Source organism: Halictus rubicundus, chromosome 4 (assembly GCF_050948215.1).
Source record: "Halictus rubicundus isolate RS-2024b chromosome 4, iyHalRubi1_principal, whole genome shotgun sequence".
Lineage (NCBI taxonomy): Eukaryota > Metazoa > Arthropoda > Insecta > Hymenoptera > Halictidae > Halictus > Halictus rubicundus.
In genome coordinates this window covers 18415591-18432738 of record NC_135152.1, presented here as the reverse complement: position 1 = coordinate 18432738, position 17148 = coordinate 18415591, and the positions used below count along the sequence as shown (strand labels likewise).

Below are 17148 nucleotides of genomic sequence, written 5' to 3'. Positions count from 1 at the left end.
GTTCTTCAGGTTGGTCATGTAGGATTGCTCGGTGGTGTTTTCCGGGACGCGGTACCTACCGAAGGCAAGCATCAATTCTATCGACGATGGGAACGATAAATACCAGTTACCAAATGCCTTTGCGTTATCGGCGCAAGGTACTGGGACTGTCCGGAGGCTGATAACTGTGGACGATCAGGATTGCAATTTGTCTACGTATAATAAAGTAGGTACAGAGGAGAGGATAGGAATATGAGATAGGGCGAAAATACGAGACACCAAGATTTTCATCGATATTGATACTTTATCAGAATGGCTGTACATATTATAGACCATCTAAACCACTTTTTCTTAGCGGTCCTAGCAGACCCAGAACACATTTCACGAGTTGATCGCATCGGAAAGTTTTTATATATATTTTATTGATCCACTGTGATTTATTTTGTTATACAGTCATTTCTCTATATATGTCGCCGATGCATGGATGATAAACGTCGCGGAACTATCCCCACTACCGCGGGGTATACCGCTGGCAAGACCCGTGTTGTTGACATATATCGAGAATTCACTGTATTTGGGACATACATCGAGTAAAGACTGTAACTTGTATAATTAACCCTTTCGTTACGGTAACAACCTGTGTGTACGGGTGCCGTCTATGGTCGATATCCACGGGACGACATGTGTACAGTGAATTCTCGTTACGAGTCAGTTGCGCCGTTCTGGTGACTGACTCGTAGACGAAATCTGAGGTTGTCGCCGAGCGTCGCATTTCAAATACACGGGGCACGCTGGAAACCTAAGAGTCATATCCGTCTATAAGTCATAAAAGCCTATGACTACTAAGCGATAGTGACAAGAAGACTGAGAAAATGTCTTTCTCCGATACAATGTTCCACTGACTCCAAATTGTAAGGTTGGCACTGACTCGTAATGAGAATTCACTGTGTCGAGTGCCGACTACGTGCACACTTTTTGGCGAGGTGTCACGTTCAATGGTGGTTCTCCGGCGGAGCGAACTGACGTAACGAAAGGGTTAATTTTATTTGTAAAAAATCATGGAAAAGCAAATAAGACGTGTTAGGAATCTATGTAAAAATTTATTGATGTAAAAACGGGTGTAAAAAGGGATTATAAACAAATTCCGTTAAAGTGCAGAGCAAATTGTTTTTAACAATTATGTTAAGCAGGTTATTGGTCTTTCCGAAGGATTGGATATCACGGAAAGATGCGCGCGAGGAGATCGTTGAGAGGATATTCTCATAGCGGTTTAGGAATACCGGATGCAATTAAATAGAGTTCGATCGAGGGAGTTATAAGCTTTAAGTTACTGCGAACTGGTCAGTATGCGCGGAGTTTGTAAAGTATGCACAGCGTGCTGTCCCTCCTAATCCCTTTCAAAACAACCACCGACTTGTGTGTATAATAACCATCGCTAAAACAACGAAATTTCTAAACTAATTCGTGTTATTTTGCACTAACAGGAGCAGCTTATACGCTACAGATATTAACAACTATTTAACGGCGATTCGAAGTGCTCCGTAAAATCTAACAGAAATTGTAGTCGAATACACTACTGCAAATTACTAATTGGCACAGTGTCATTTCAATTGTTAATCTTGACCTCCAGGATTAGGACTTAGGACGCAACACCTATTTACGGATAATATCTATGAATAATAGATACCGTATTAGTTGCCATAACCGAGCGGCTTTTCAATTATGCATGCTTACGGAGACGCACCGGAAGACAAAATTGAGATAACGAACGGTTTATCATAATTAATGTGAATAAAATATGACTATGCGTTACTTCGTGAAAATTATAAGATCGAATTTCTTTAGATTTCTATCAAGTTTTATAAATTGCTTGAACGTGGATAATTAGATAATTTCTATTAGAAGCATCTTTGTAATTTCAATGCTTATAAAAAATGCAAAACTTGTCGTTCGACCGGTCTTGGTACGGTTAGTACATTATTTATACTTATTTAATACTAATTGTAAGTGAAGGAATTATTCGATGAATGAAGAAGGAAATTTTCTAAATGCTAATAACTAGAGTGCGGATCCTTGTGCAAAATAAAATTTGTATACATCAATTGCAATCTATAGGAGTTAAGTAAAAATTAATTTTGCTCATTAATAATTTTTATATGTTAAAAATAGTATATCAACATTGTTAAACTCTTTTAATCTTTTTACTGTTTTAGGTTACAGCTATTCATTTTGTCATAAATGCATTAAATCCGCAGTCTGCTAACAACAAACACGAATGACGAGTTAACTCGTCAAGTCAAAGGTCGTACTAGATGGGGTCGCTTTGAGAAGCGCGTCAAGATCAAATTTATTAATACGTAAAATTTATAACTAATAATTTATGGTTATAATAATTTATAATTTAAGTTATTACTATATTCTAATACATTTATTGGGTCTCGAAGAAGGTGCCTTGCTCACGTTGAAGTTCGGAAGATTTCGAGAAACTTTCCGAAACACAGCGTCAGCTTCGAACTTCGCACGAGGTGCAATTTTTTGCACCTGCGCGGGATTCGGCAGTTTCCTCGGAATTGTCAATCCGGGTTCAGCATCGCCTCGTCTTGGAGAACGTTCCCTCCAAGTCCTCCTCTCAACACGTCGCTTGTAATGCCTCGCGGTGCGTCTCAGGTTCGGATCAGCTCTGCAGACATTCAACCATTTCCGTGACACTTGAGCAGCGCAGAACAGAGACTTAGGGTCTAACTTGCGGAGAATCAGCTGCGATACCTCTGGCGGCAGTTCGGAAATGAAATCCACCTTTGCAGGTTCGAGCAGTCCAATCACGCGAAGGAAACACCTGAAATACTCCATGTTGCTGCAGCCGAAACAAAGCCTCGAATGATTCACCCTTCCGAAATTAGGGTTTATATAACCCTAACCTCGTCACGCTTGAACGCACATTCCGGATCATTGATCCGGCCAATCACGGTCGAGCTCGGCTAAATAGATCTTGACAATGTAATTCAGATAATAGCTTCTCTTGATATTTCTTGTAAAACAATAGACGACAGAATAGGATATTCAATCATTCAAATTTTAACTGGATATTCGTTGGGTGTGTTATTTTCTTTGGTTCCGTAATCGTAAATTATACGAATACAGTCTCTGGCGAATAATTTTCAGTCATTTATTGACTGTGTGATTGTCCTAAATATAATTCAAATTTTCAGAGTTTTTTCTATAAAATTGTGATCTTACATTCTATATCAATCGTATTCATTCATACTAGAATCGAAATTGTTTTCCTATGACCGTTCAATCGAATAGTACTTGCAGTCGGTGTACAAAGTATTCGTACACTCTTTGAAAGCATATAACTTTTTTAAAACTGCACCGAACGGTTTGAATTATTTCGGAGATGTTGGAATGATTAATTTACTAAGTACTACGTAAATAATTTTTAAAAGTAAAGTAGGGTAGAGAAAGAAAGAAAAAAAGTAGAGCTCACGATTTTTAAGTTTTTCAATCTGTGTCTGTAACGAAAATTTAAAAAGTCCCTTTTGTAGATCTTAGTAAGTTACATGTGTGCACAAAGTTTCACTGAAATTCTTTGAATTTACGGTTTAAATCGCAGTTTCTTACAATTTTTGCTATTTTCGAACAATTATATTTGATAGCAACCTTGATCGATTTCGATGGAACGAATACTTTGTACACTGACTGTACTTGTTTTGGCAAATAAACTAAATTGGTTCAAACGCTATTATTTTCTTGAAACTCTTAATTAGATATGACCAGTTCATTCGTCATTCGTGTTTACTATCACCCACAGCAATTTTTTATTTTCTTCTAAATTCAACAAATAATTTTTTCACTTTATTCTGTCACAATATCTTTGTATAAATTACTTTCTACTCAAAATTTTGTTACAACAATTTAGTTTGTTAAAACGTCTCTCTTCGGTCTCCCTCAATGCCCATGAATAGTCATTCAGTTAAAAGGTTAACAGATAAGTTATAATAACTTGAACGTGTAGTTCGGACGAGAAGATACAAATTTTTCGTTTTGCACGATATAAATAGAATAACAAAATAATAGGAAGTAATATGTTTCGAATACTTATTTTATTGTTTGTAATTGTTAGATTACGGATTTTATGCATTTACTTTAATATTTTAAAATTAATGCAGGTAATTTTTATTCTGCATATACGTAGCCGTAGTTGATTCTAACAATGTTGGTAAATGACTTTGTACACTGAAAATATGCTGTGAACTTTATTAAATAAATCTAAGAATAAATATCTTCATTTTATTTTTAACATTTAATTTAGAAACACTAACAAATTTCGTTCCAATCCCAAATCTAAAGATGCAGATTGATCGAAATGTTTATTTTTTTGTCAATTCTTTTCCTTGTCTCCTTACTGGAAAGGTTTTAGGGAAAAATATTTAATGGATAAATTGTAGTGTCGTGGTTCATCTTGGCTTGCAAGAACGTCAAATACTTACAAATTATAGCTATCTACGGTTTAAACTACGATATGTTAAGAATAATTAGAGAATCTGCTACAAGTAGCTCGTCACGATACAATTGAATTATAGATTACATTCTTATACATCTACTACGCCTTAAACTTACTGAAGCTACTTTGTCCACACTGCAGACTCGAGTTTGAGGAATCTTCTGGAACACCGTCTGAGTTTTTAGTCTCGCGTGAGGTGCAGCCCTTCTCACCCTCGCGGGAACCGGCATCTCGATCTGCACTGCCACTCTGGACTCATCAACAGCATACCCTGGAAATCGTTCATTTCTTCTCCGCATTGTGCGTTGCTCATAGTGTCTCGCGGTTCGTCTAAGCTGTGGATCAGCCCTGCAGACATCCAACCACTTCCGTGACACTTGAGCCGCGCAAAGCAGAGACTTAGGATCCAACTTGCGTAGAACCAACTGCGATACCTCCGGCGGTAGTTCAGAAATGAAATCCACCTTGGCAGGTTCCAGCAGTCCTAGCGCACGAAGGAAAGACCTGAAGTACTCCATGTTGTCGCTCTTAAGTCAGAACGTCGAATGGAGCACCCTTGAAAAATTGTGGTATATATACCCCCGTTTCCGCTCCAGTGATCGTTCCGGAACAATGATCCGACCAATCAGGTGCGAGCATTCATTTTTTATTGGTGCAGGTTCAGCCTACCGTGAACACGATATTTCGAACAAATTTGTTATATATACAAATTATTTTCCTATCCAGTATTTTCACATCTCGGCGTATAGTAACGATTTATACTCCTGATGAACACTTCAAACGGAATTAATTAAATATGATTCGACCAATCACATTCGAGAAGGAGTAAAAACAGTATTTTCGGGTTTAGATTTTTACCAATGATCGAACACGAAGCAAACAAACAACGTATACAAATAATTGCATGATAATCTAGATGACTGGATCGGTTCGTTGATTTTTTGTTGCGTTCTTCGAGTTGTAAGTGATTCTTCTTCGTGTCCCTTTTGGGTTTCGATAGAGTCGTAGGTTCATCGAATATTATCAGTCCATTTTGTTTCTGTCAAATGCATTATGATTTAAACGGTCATTATTATAACCATTTATGTAAATTATTGCTATCGCTGTCATTTAAATAAATATTGTGCTACATAATTGTCACTGTTTCCGTTTTCGTCTATTTCTTTTAAGTTATCGCCACATGTTTTTCTTCGCTGTACTTACGAATTGTCCTTTGTCAGACATTATCTAAGTTCTTTTAAATACCGAAATATGCAGCGACCAAGCGGTAATTTAAATAGTTTTAATTTATGTAAAATATTTCTTCTCGAGGTCGTCTATTGGTATATATGAGCCGGACCACAATGTGTTTTCGTTACTTTCGAACCGAACTTGTAACTGCGAGCTACAGGTTCCGAGATCTTCAAAATGAAGCAATTTACGTTTCTATTTATCGTTGGCTTGTGCGTCGCGAATATTCTCGCTACATGTGTGGTACAAACGCCGTTAGGGCTTATAAAAGGAAGGAAATTAGAGTCGAGGTCCGGTAGACGATTTGAGGCGTTTAGGGGTATACCGTACGCAGAGCCACCCGTTGGAGGATTAAGGTTCGTACTACTATTTTCAACACTAGGTTTACCGGACCCGTCAAAATGACGGGTTCTAATATTTTTAATTTAAAATTATTAAGATTCTAAGGATGCATACATGAGAAATTATTCATCAAATTTATTTCTTCGGCTATAGATTATTTTAAAAATATTGCTAAACATGAGGGTAGTACGTTCTTGATATTTTCATAACGTAATGCAAAATAGTCGCTTTTAATACTCCGTAAACCTAGTGTTAGTGACTAAATTTAATCCTCGGGTTATCCACAAAGAAAATAAAACATTTTTGAATTTGTTCGAAACAAATGCAAAAGAAATAGTTTTTCAACTGAAATAATTTTCATTAGACACCCTTATGTTTTCACTATAAGCATCTGAAACATCATTTTCATCGGTTTGTTAGTTCAGTCGTTATAGTTTAAAGATAAAAGTTTGACACTTTATTTCACAAGTCTGTCACACCAACAATTTTCAAAAAACCGAAAAATCCTTTAAGATCCACTGATACATCACTGAAGACTACAACGTATACGAATTTCAACCTAATCCGAGAGACTACACCGAAAAGTGTCCGGTTTCGCTTGGAATAACCCAATGTACTCCTGTCGGTAGAATAAGTTTCGTTTACAGCAAGTTGCAAACGGAGACTGAAATATTCGAATCCATACACTCGTGCATCGTTCGCCGAAGGTTAACGCGTACCGTGTCGCATGGTCCATCAATGACAGACGCGGCATCAATAACTAGTCACATAAACCGTGCGCGACACGAACGTGTTGAAAACAGAGTTACGCTCAACAGCATTCTAGCCTTCTTTCATTGAGCATCGTCAACTACCACAGTGTATACACTTCTATTGTGTTTCAACACTGAATTTATCACTGCTGGCAAAATGAAACGGTTTTGCGTATTTTGTGTTACAATAATTAAAATTGAATTTCTTAATTTAAAATCTTTTATTTTATTTACATAAAATACACCATATATTTTATGCAAACAGCAATTGACCTTCTCATCTTCATGAATTAACTTCCTTAATCGGTGGTCTAATAATGAAAACATTGCGCTTAAAGATTCAGTAATCCAGTGCCGAAAAAGCCATGGGATCACGTCCTCACGGCAGATCATGACGGCAGTGAATGCTTGCAGTTGCAGGATGATGACGTACATGGCAGTGAGGACTGTTTGCACCTGAACGTTTACACTCCTCAGGTATGTAATAAACTTTACCATTTAAAAAAAAAAACTGTTGAGTTCCATGAGTCGTGTCGAATTACAAAAATCGTAATGCCACTCCTAACGGGAATGTTAGGGCCGGCAAGACGCCATTTTGTCTGGGCTCTGTGCGATGCCAGATTCAGGAATGCATGCTCGGATAAGTGTCTCCCACTCTTACCCTCCCCCCTTCACGACGCAATTCCCCCACGCTTCCGCCACGACCCGGTCACGTGACTAACCCGGTACTGGCAGAGAGGGGGTAACTGTATTCCCCTCAATTCGAGGCAGTTCCCCTGATCTGGCAACACTGTGTGACGATAGCAAACGTGTACAGGATGATTCTTGTGCAGCAACTACGAAAATTAAACGACTTATTTTCCAGAAAACTATTGGCAAATATAGCAGTGAACTTTTTTGAGACGTATAAATACTTTTGACTTATGTAAAAAAAAAAAATCGTTTGGTGCACTTGTCACAAAAGAGAGCTCGTTCAATTCTATTTCATACGTTTTTTTTTTTATCTGTTTCAGGCTAATCCGAAAACTTTATACCCTGTAATGCTGTTCCTACACGGTAGCGGCTTTGTAATAAGAAATGACAGCATCATCTTCGCTGGACCAGAATTTATACTCGATAAGGATGTTGTGTTGGTGGTTTGCAACTACCGGTTGGGCGTTTTGGGATTCTTGAGCACCGGGGATGCCGCAGCGCCCGGAAACTTCGGCATCAAGGATCAAGCATTGGCACTTAAATGGGTGAAAGATAATATTCGGCATTTCGGCGGAGACCCGGAGGAAATAACTCTATTCGGACAAAGTACCGGTGCTGACAGCGTTAGCTTGCATGCCCTCTCATCTCAAACACAGAGTAAGTACCTCGATTTTATTCGTATAACCGTTATTCGCTGCTCAATCCCATCCCTGATATTTAACTTATTAATACTCCAGCAACTCGAAACGTATTCCAATCCGAAAGATTTTATTTTAAAATAGACATTTGTCTATTACACCGATCTTATACTTATCTGTTACACCGATAGACCTGTCGTCAACCTGTCTTTTATAGAACAGTTTTCGTGCTAAAAAATCACACGAGAAATATATCAATAACATTTTTCCATTAAGAGCAATGTTCTTAAATATGAAAAGGAATAATAAAAAATTGGCTTGTAAAAAGCATTACTCACCAACAGTTATTTTTCTATCGTTACTATCGATACAAACAACATCATCGATAAAAAGCAGAAATCAGGAATGTATGAACATAGTTCTCTGCCATTTTGTATTGAGAGGATCGATAAAACTTTCGAACACGCAATTTTGCAAAACCTATTGCGCAGAAAAATGTCCCTTTAAATGGCGTAATAAAATGGTGTATATATTTCGTTACAGACTTATTCAAACGTGTTATCATTCAAAGTGGATGCCCTCTTAGCCTGCGCCTAGTCACAGAAGGTCCATCTTACCATGAGAAAGGCAAAAAGCTTGCAGAACTTCTCAAATGTCCAACAAATGACTCTCACAAGATGATCGACTGTCTTCGAAAGGTGAAGGATACGGAAATAACAAAGTTACAGTTCAAGGTTTTCAATGACATCGATGTAGCAGCGTACAGAACATGGAGGCCCACGAAGGAACCGAAACTACCCGGCGCCATCATAACCGAATCACCCGAGGAATTGATACAACAGAATAAATGGAAACACGGTCCATTGATAATCGGGACTGTAAAGGACGAAGGAACATTCTTCTCCGAAAGTAAGACCCGCAGAGCTACTAAACTGATTACAGTCTTCTCTCGATATATGTCGCAAATACTTGGCTGATAAAAGTCGCAGAACTATCCCCACTACCGCGGGGTATACTCCATGAGGGGCCTCGAAGATCGAGAGGCCTCGGACGCCGAGGATTGTAACCATAATATGGGTACGACGTTCACATGGATCAAAGAATAATAGTATCTTCTGGACGATATATGTCGCTGGCAAGAAGCGTGTTGTTGACATATATCGAGAGAACACTGTATTTATAATATTTGAATTGCACAGCTTGGTATAACGGAGTATCAGTGACTGGACGTTTGATTTTTCAGGAATGCTGAAGGTTCCGAAAGTATACGAACTTTGTAAAAAAGACCCGGTCTCTGTGATAAAACAATTTTTAGAATACTATACACCATTAGAAGGAACGAATCTCACGTCCATAGCCATAAAAGCGAAGAACCACTACATCGGTGTCCAAACACCGGATTCCAAGGAAGCTGTAAGTACATGTGGGAGCAATGTAATAAGATTATGCGACATTCGTGCTCGACACCATTGAGGAAGTGTCGAGTACCTATAAAATACAAGCTCACTGCTCTATAGCGAAGAAAGAATGGCAGCTAAAATAGCTGAGAATTTTGTCGTATCTGTGCCAACATTTACTAACGATAAGTAAAAATACAATCATATAATTTATATGCAAATGTTATCATGCGATTCTTTGCTCACAGAATGTGATTAATAAATTGGAGAGCAATATACAAAATGTTAATACAAACATTTAAACAAAACAAACTGTATTATATTTACTTTACTGTATTGCATTTTCTCGCAATTTATATCATATTTTTAAAATATTATATTGTTTTCGTATGCTATAAGAGCGTAATGATTCTACGTAATTTCATGACTAGAGTGAAACTGAAATCTTGACGTGAACAACATGTACAATTTGATTTTATGCAAAACAGTAAAAATATTCGTGGAGTTTAAGAGTATTTTTATATTATTTTTAGTTAGATTCAGCAATTTCTCAAGGACACATACTTTCTCCTTGGCGAAAATGTTCTCCGCGGCTTCGTTCACCAGTTATTAACGAAAAACAGAGACCAATCAGATCTCGGCTATAGCGGGTGGATTGCGACTAGGCGAGTGGTCCCGCTGAGCGTGGCGTTGGCATTGGCCGATCCGAAATCCCTCCGCTGTAGCCGCGCTCTGATTGGTCCATGTACTTCGTTAGTAACTGGTAAACGAAGCCGTGGAGAAGATTTTCGCAAAGAACAAAGTTACTTCAAATCATCTCAGGAATCGGCCCTTTCAAGGATGCACAACATTTTTGGAACACCCTGTAGAATATTTCCTCTTATTAATGGCAATTGTCTTAAATACTATTTCTCTGCTCTGATTTCAGTTGATCCAAAGATTCACGGATCTTGCGTCAGACTTGTTCTACGAGTACACGTTGCGTCAATTTTTGGAGTACTTGAAAAAAATTGAACCGAATAGGTCGTACGTTTATCAGTTCGACTATCACGGAACCATCACTGCCACCTTGTCGTTTCCTGGCGAATTGGGCAAGACTGGCGTTGGTCATGGTTCTGATATATACTCCGAATTCCCGACATCAGGAGCGGATATAGGCCCCCAGTTTGCCCACCTAAACCGGACAAGAAAGGATTATGAAATCGTTGACATTTTCATTGACCTGTGGACCAGTTTCGTTAATGCCAGGTACGAAACAATGACTATACTCATGTACTGTACTTGTAGTTATGGAGATTCGTATAAAAATCGAATAACTCGCTGCGTTATTCCTGCACGAAGGATTAATGACATTTTTATTGCAGCGTACCAATTTCGAGCAAATTGAAAAATCCTCATCTGTGGCAGCCACAAAGGAACACTACCGACCATCTTAAGATAGGAAATGGTGTTAGCACCACTGTGTCTGTAGAAACCAAATATTCGAGTAGAGTTGATTGGTGGTTCGAAAATATACCCCAATACTGCTTGGACTAATCAAATAGTCCTCCCGGCTTCTACTTTCTGATGACACGATAAACAGAACGTGTCCCCAGTTAAAATACCATTTATTTTCTTGTTTGGCTCACTGCGTCCTTTTTTGGATATATCGTAGAACTTGACAGTTTCAATAACTTTTCCCTATACAAATAAATGTATTAACTTAGATATCCAACAGCCAAGACCTTCGTGAGTAGAAGAATATTTTTTACTTCGGGCTGTTCGTTAGATTCGTAATTTTGAAAATTTTTGTCATTTAGAAACCACAGAAAATTACAATGTAACCCCTTAATATTCGTGGTCTTTAGGGACTCAAAAAGTATTAGGATAGGAACCTAACTCTTTCTATAGCTGAAGAACATAAGCTCGTTAAATCTAGGTTAGGTTTTCAAGAGAGGGAGTGCAGATACGCTTTAAAATGGAAATTGTACAATGTCTAGGGAAAAGTTCTTCAGGCTCGTGCCCCTAACAACATTTGTCAAGACTTGGGCTATTCAAGCATCTTCCCCTAAACGTAAGTTTTGAGAAAAATAGCGCTTCGAAAAAGGGACCTTTGTGTTACAATATAAGTATGATAGTAAGTATAATATTGTACAACTTATCTTGTGGTGTATGTTACAAATTGTTATAGTAGCAATAAATGAAATGCAACTAATACATGGATTTTACATTACCTTATTCATCCACATGCGCATACATAGGTGTGCTTACAACGTGCAATATAATGGTAGTCGAATATTGCTCAGAAATTCGGACAGAGATAGAACAGTGAAATACAAGGTTATTTTTATAGATAAACTTATAAAAGTTGCAAACAAGTCCAAATTTGTGCCTTGTCTTTCTATTGTGTTCTAAAGATCTTATTACACATTCTTGAATATTTTGCAATGTTGAGGCCAAAAATGTTACAAATGGATAAAATCCGAAGTCTAATAATAAATATTGTGAATAAATTTCTACAATAAATTTTTTTACTGTATTACTTCTTAGTGACAGACTTTCCGTGTCTTCATGAGATTACACTGTTCTCAAATATTATCTCAGACAATAATCATAATCGGACTGGCAGATTTTCATTCAGCAGGTGCGGTGACACCTGCACAACATAGAGAAACGGCTCAACGCGCAGTTACCGAAGTATCAACTGCGAGAGTTCTGGAAAAAGCTTGGAAATAAAATCCACCTTGCACTTCCAAGATCGAATGTTGCGTAAGTTGCGAAAACAGTTGTTCTCGGATCGATCAAGTGCAATAGGATTTGCTTCCAATATTAATCTAAGCTCTTTGACAAATTCTTATAAAAGATTCTTGTAATTTAAAAATTTTTATTTCAAGATATTGTGTATGCTAAGAGTATTATGTAAACACAAATGGTTCTTGTTTACATCCATGTACTGAAAAATAACAAATAAAATAATTACAACTATTTTCATTACACATTTCATATATTATTCAAATTTGAAATCATCTACTCTAAAAACTATCAATAAATAGAATTTATCCGTGGCGTAGCGAATAACAGAGCTGTAGTTTATAAAATTTAAGTAAGACGAGTATTTCAACTAGTTTGGATAAATGAACTAGCGAAACTTACTCCAGTTGACACCTCTTTACATCTGTTAACACCTGTATACCTCGCTTAATGAAATTCCCACCATTTACAGTGTTTACTCGATATTTGTCCAAAACACGGGTCTAGCTAGGGACATATATCGGCCAGGAGATACTATTATTTGATCCACGCCGAAACTCTAGAGTACAGCGAAGCTCTAGAAGTCTCGGTTCATGGCCCCTCACGGGGTATACCCCGCGACAGTGGGGATAATTCTGGGACATTTATCGGCTAGGCATTTGGGACATATATAGAGCAAACACAGTATATGGTTTATATAAGGAGAACGTCTCATTGAACAGCAAAAACATAGGAAGACTATAGTTCCTTAAATAATGAAATGCAGAGTTAACAATATGCGTGTCAAGCTGTTTGCTAGATAACTGCAAATATAAATTATGATAACTTTTCAAGGTTGACAGATACTACGCATGGAATGGCTGTCACGCCAGGCTCTAGTAACGCGACTCTTGGGAAATTTGAAACATTCAAACACGTGGATTACTTTGAATTGCAAAAGTGCGACGAGCATTATGTGCTTCCGTCTAAAGTCGTACAGGAATAACTCGCACAAAGAGGAAACTTTGACCAATAAAAAAACGTTACTTTTCAACGTGGTAACGTTGACACTTATCGCCGTAACGATACTCACAGTGGTGAATTTTTGGTTCTTCTTAGACGAACCGAAAGTTAAGATTGGTGAAGGTCACGTTTTGGGAACGACAATACGAACGAGAAACGGGCGACAAATTTTTGCTTTTCTTGGAATTCCTTATGCGGAAGCACCCCTGAAAAACTTAAGGTTGCTATCTGAATATGACCGATGTTCAGTGATTAGTAGGCGAAAGTGAATTTGTAGGAAAACATTAAAAAGAACACTAAATTGTTGTGGATAGTGGATCTATTATTGTGAAAAATAACAAGTTCTGTTTCGTTGTTCGAAGGTTTCGTAATCCTGTTCCAAAGAGAGCATGGAGAGGAACTCTAAAAGCGCAGAAAGAGGGTTATCAATGTTTACAATTTCACGAGGGCAATGTTGTAGGAAACGAAAATTGTTTAACATTAAATATTTATACTCCGAAGGTACATGAATACTATATCCTACATTTTATTAGAACAGGTCCACGACGATTTCGAATATAATTCATAATTTACAAATTACAAATTACTGTGCCGTGGGCGCAGCTACGGGCAAAGCTCAGTGTCGCCAGATGAGGGGAAAGAGCACGAATTGAGGAGAAGTTAACTTCTCTCTGCCAGTACCGGAGTATGCACGATAGAGACGAATCGCGTTATAGTGCGATTCGCCAAGGCGAATGGCGTGGTAGAAAGGGAAATTAGAGTGGGGGAACAAGTCTTGATCTGGCGACACTAGCAAAGCTATAGGCGAGTGACCCAGCGGAGTGGGGGTAGACCGTAGCTCAGCCGTAGATGGCCACGTAGCTGTGACAATGCGTGTGACAAATACATGCAGCTTTGCCCGCAGAGGCGTGGCTTTTTGCCCGCAGGGGCGTGGCCCTGCCCGTCGTTCTGTGTATGCCCATGGCAAGAAAATCGCTGCCCGTACGGGCAGACACTGAACAGCTCTGCTATAAATATTGAAACGCGGAAAGTATCCAGTTTATATTTTCTTTAAATTTTTGTTATCATTGTAATAGTCAAATCCTAAGAGTGTTGTCACGAGTGCGTTAAACGTTCTGCATTATTCGATGAGGTTGATAGAATGTTTATTTATCGAAAGGTAAAGAGGACCAACTTGCTACCGGTATTGGTGTTCATTCATGGTGGTGGATACCTAACCGGAAACTCGAGCCGCCATCTTTACGGACCAGACTATCTGCTGGACAAAGATATTTTACTTGTAACCCTGAACTACCGATTAGGTCTTTTCGGATTTCTCAGTACTGGGGATGCAGCTGCTCCCGGCAATTTTGGGTTAAAGGATCAGGTTCTGGCTTTGAAATGGGTCCGGAGAAACATTCGTGCTTTCGGTGGCAATCGTAACGAAGTATTGTTGGTGGGTCAAAACGCAGGCGCCACGTGCGTTAATCTACACTCCATTTCGAACAGCTCGAAACGTATGCCTGTTTCTACATTCGTTCTTTCAAACAATATCTTAATAAAAACTGAAATACGAGAAAATAGTAATAAGTAGTTTGTAAATTTTAATCATTTACATAAAGTTTCAAAAACATGTGAAAATATCGACGCATTGTATTCATCTTGTTGCATTATTAAAAAAGATGTAGATGTAGATAAAAGATGTAGATATGTTGATAATTTTTGTTTTAAATAAAGACGCGCAGTCTAATTGTAATACTCAATAATGTAATAATTAAGTGTTGTAGACGACATGTGACAAACGTACATGTAATAAAAAATATATTTTTGTATTTTTCGTACCGTTAGCAACATTGCAGGCGCTATTCTGCTAAAAATAATTTTAAAATGACTTAATTAAGATTTACATTTAAAGATAGATGAATAAGTGTTATTTACTTATTTTTACAGACTTGTTCAACCGGTACATCATGCAAAGTGAAATTGCTATACCATCGACGGGATTTCGTTTCGATCGTTCATATTTTCATTCCGCAAAAAGGCTTGGCAGCAATAATAATTGTTTTACCAACGACTCGTATTCGCTGGTGAATTGTCTGAGACGTTCGTCTGCTATCAAACTAATGAAAACTTCATTGGTTTTTACGCATCTGCAACAACTATTGCAGATGGAATGGGGACCAGTAGTGGAGCCACAATCCATGGGTGCATTTTTAACAGAGTCTCCTATAACTTTGGTAGAGAGATGTGAGCTGAAGAGAAATCCATTTATGATGGGTTTCGTTCGGGATGAAGCGTCCTCGATTCTGAGAAGTTAGTTGGAAAACTTAGTATTCCGTAAATTACGTTAATCGATGCTAATATTAAATCGAAGCTATTCGCAATTATACTTCAAACGTGGAAGGTCACATTTCGTTTTCGTTCGTGCACTCGTAATTTATTTTGCATGATCAGAAACGAACGGTAAGTAAGTCTGGCACATTTAAAAATTTCGAATACTGTTCAAGGTTCGAATCTCAATGAAACTGCGTACAATTTCTTCGCACGAGATCAATTATCTGCAATGGAAAAGATATTGCAAAACATTTATTTTCTGAGGAGTAAGAATACCACTTACATAGCAAACGAAGCAAAGAAATTTTATTTGGGGACTGAAATACCGAAAGAAAAAGAGGAGGTACCATTTATTTTATAATATTCTGTATAAAGAAATATAAATGTTATATAATATCCTTTTCCTAAAATAATTCTTTACGAGTGTCAAACTGAGTAATTTGTATTCTGAGAGGACACTGCGAAAAAATAATTTGCACAATAATATCAGTCTCGTTTGCCGAATATTATTAATGATTTTCCATTATCCAAAACGTTTATAACCAGTTGGTATTAGAAAGAAATCATGCGACAGAATAAAAACAAATTACACTAAATTCTTTTTCTCAGGTTCTACACGGAATTTCACAATTTTTGACAGACGTAATCGTGCTGTATCCTTCGATGTACTACATAAAATATGTAACAGAACATTGTGGAGGGGAAATTTATGTGTGCCTGTTCAACTATCGCGGTACTACGAATACATTATTTGATTCGAAGGACTACAGTTATTACGACGATCTCATTTATTTGTTTCCACGGAACTCGACGTCTATGAGTTTAAATTACCATTTAAACCAGACTTCGTCTAATCGCAATATCAGCGATCTTATGGTAGACTTGTGGACGTCTTTTGCTGTCACAAGGTACACGAACTTCCATAATAATATATATACGTTTATGAAATTATTAGCAAGACTGAAAAGTGTAAAATACATTCAAACAATACTTTATAATGTTCAGTGCGCCGTCGTCGATTCTCTTGAAAGAACCGTCATTGTGGAAGCCTTACTCAAACAACAGCACCATTCTTCAAATAGGGAATATTTCTGACTTCACGACAACATTACAAACTTCATTCTTTGCGGAACGAATGAGATTTATGCACAGTATGTATTATTACATTTAATGTTCATAATTGTAGCACTAATAAATGGTAATAAAAGGGGAAATATAAAAAGAATGGACTGTATTTAAAACCAAAATAAACATCTATGTAACTTCTGTGTCATGCAATTAGTGCAGAGAATTTTTAATTTGCACAAAAATCTGCAGACTATTTATTATGTTTTACAAAGTGGGTGACTCTAAATGGATATGAGTGTCGACAATTGTCCATGATGAGTGTCCACCGAAATTTATTCATTGTTGTGCAATCTAAAAGCAAAGTATAAGTTGAAGCGTATTTGAAAGTATCATCATTATAGTGACCACGTTATAATATAGTTTTTTATCACTGGTCTGCGAATTTTATGCAATTATGAGAGAAATGGACAAATGAAATACAAAACTGCGAAAACAGTGGA

The 17148-nt window shown here is 37.5% G+C and overlaps 2 protein-coding genes across 2 annotated transcripts; both read left to right on the top strand.

Moving 5' to 3' along the window:
• Positions 1-5822: 5822 nt before the first annotated feature.
• On the top strand, positions 5823-11729 carry LOC143353693 (juvenile hormone esterase-like). Its single transcript, XM_076787200.1, has 7 exons — positions 5823-6069; positions 7146-7284; positions 7821-8157; positions 8682-9047; positions 9382-9551; positions 10464-10783; positions 10900-11729. The coding sequence occupies exons 1-7, from the start codon at positions 5891-5893 to the stop codon at positions 11069-11071; spliced, it is 1683 nt and encodes a 560-aa protein (XP_076643315.1). The 5' UTR covers positions 5823-5890; the 3' UTR covers positions 11072-11729.
• A 1460-nt stretch (positions 11730-13189) lies between these two features.
• Positions 13190-16781, top strand: LOC143353692 (esterase E4-like). Its single transcript, XM_076787199.1, has 7 exons — positions 13190-13487; positions 13630-13768; positions 14427-14763; positions 15197-15559; positions 15754-15923; positions 16190-16488; positions 16586-16781. Exons 1-7 carry the CDS (start codon positions 13219-13221, stop codon positions 16749-16751), a joined length of 1743 nt encoding a protein of 580 aa, XP_076643314.1. The 5' UTR covers positions 13190-13218; the 3' UTR covers positions 16752-16781.
• The last annotated feature ends 367 nt before the right edge of the window (positions 16782-17148 follow it).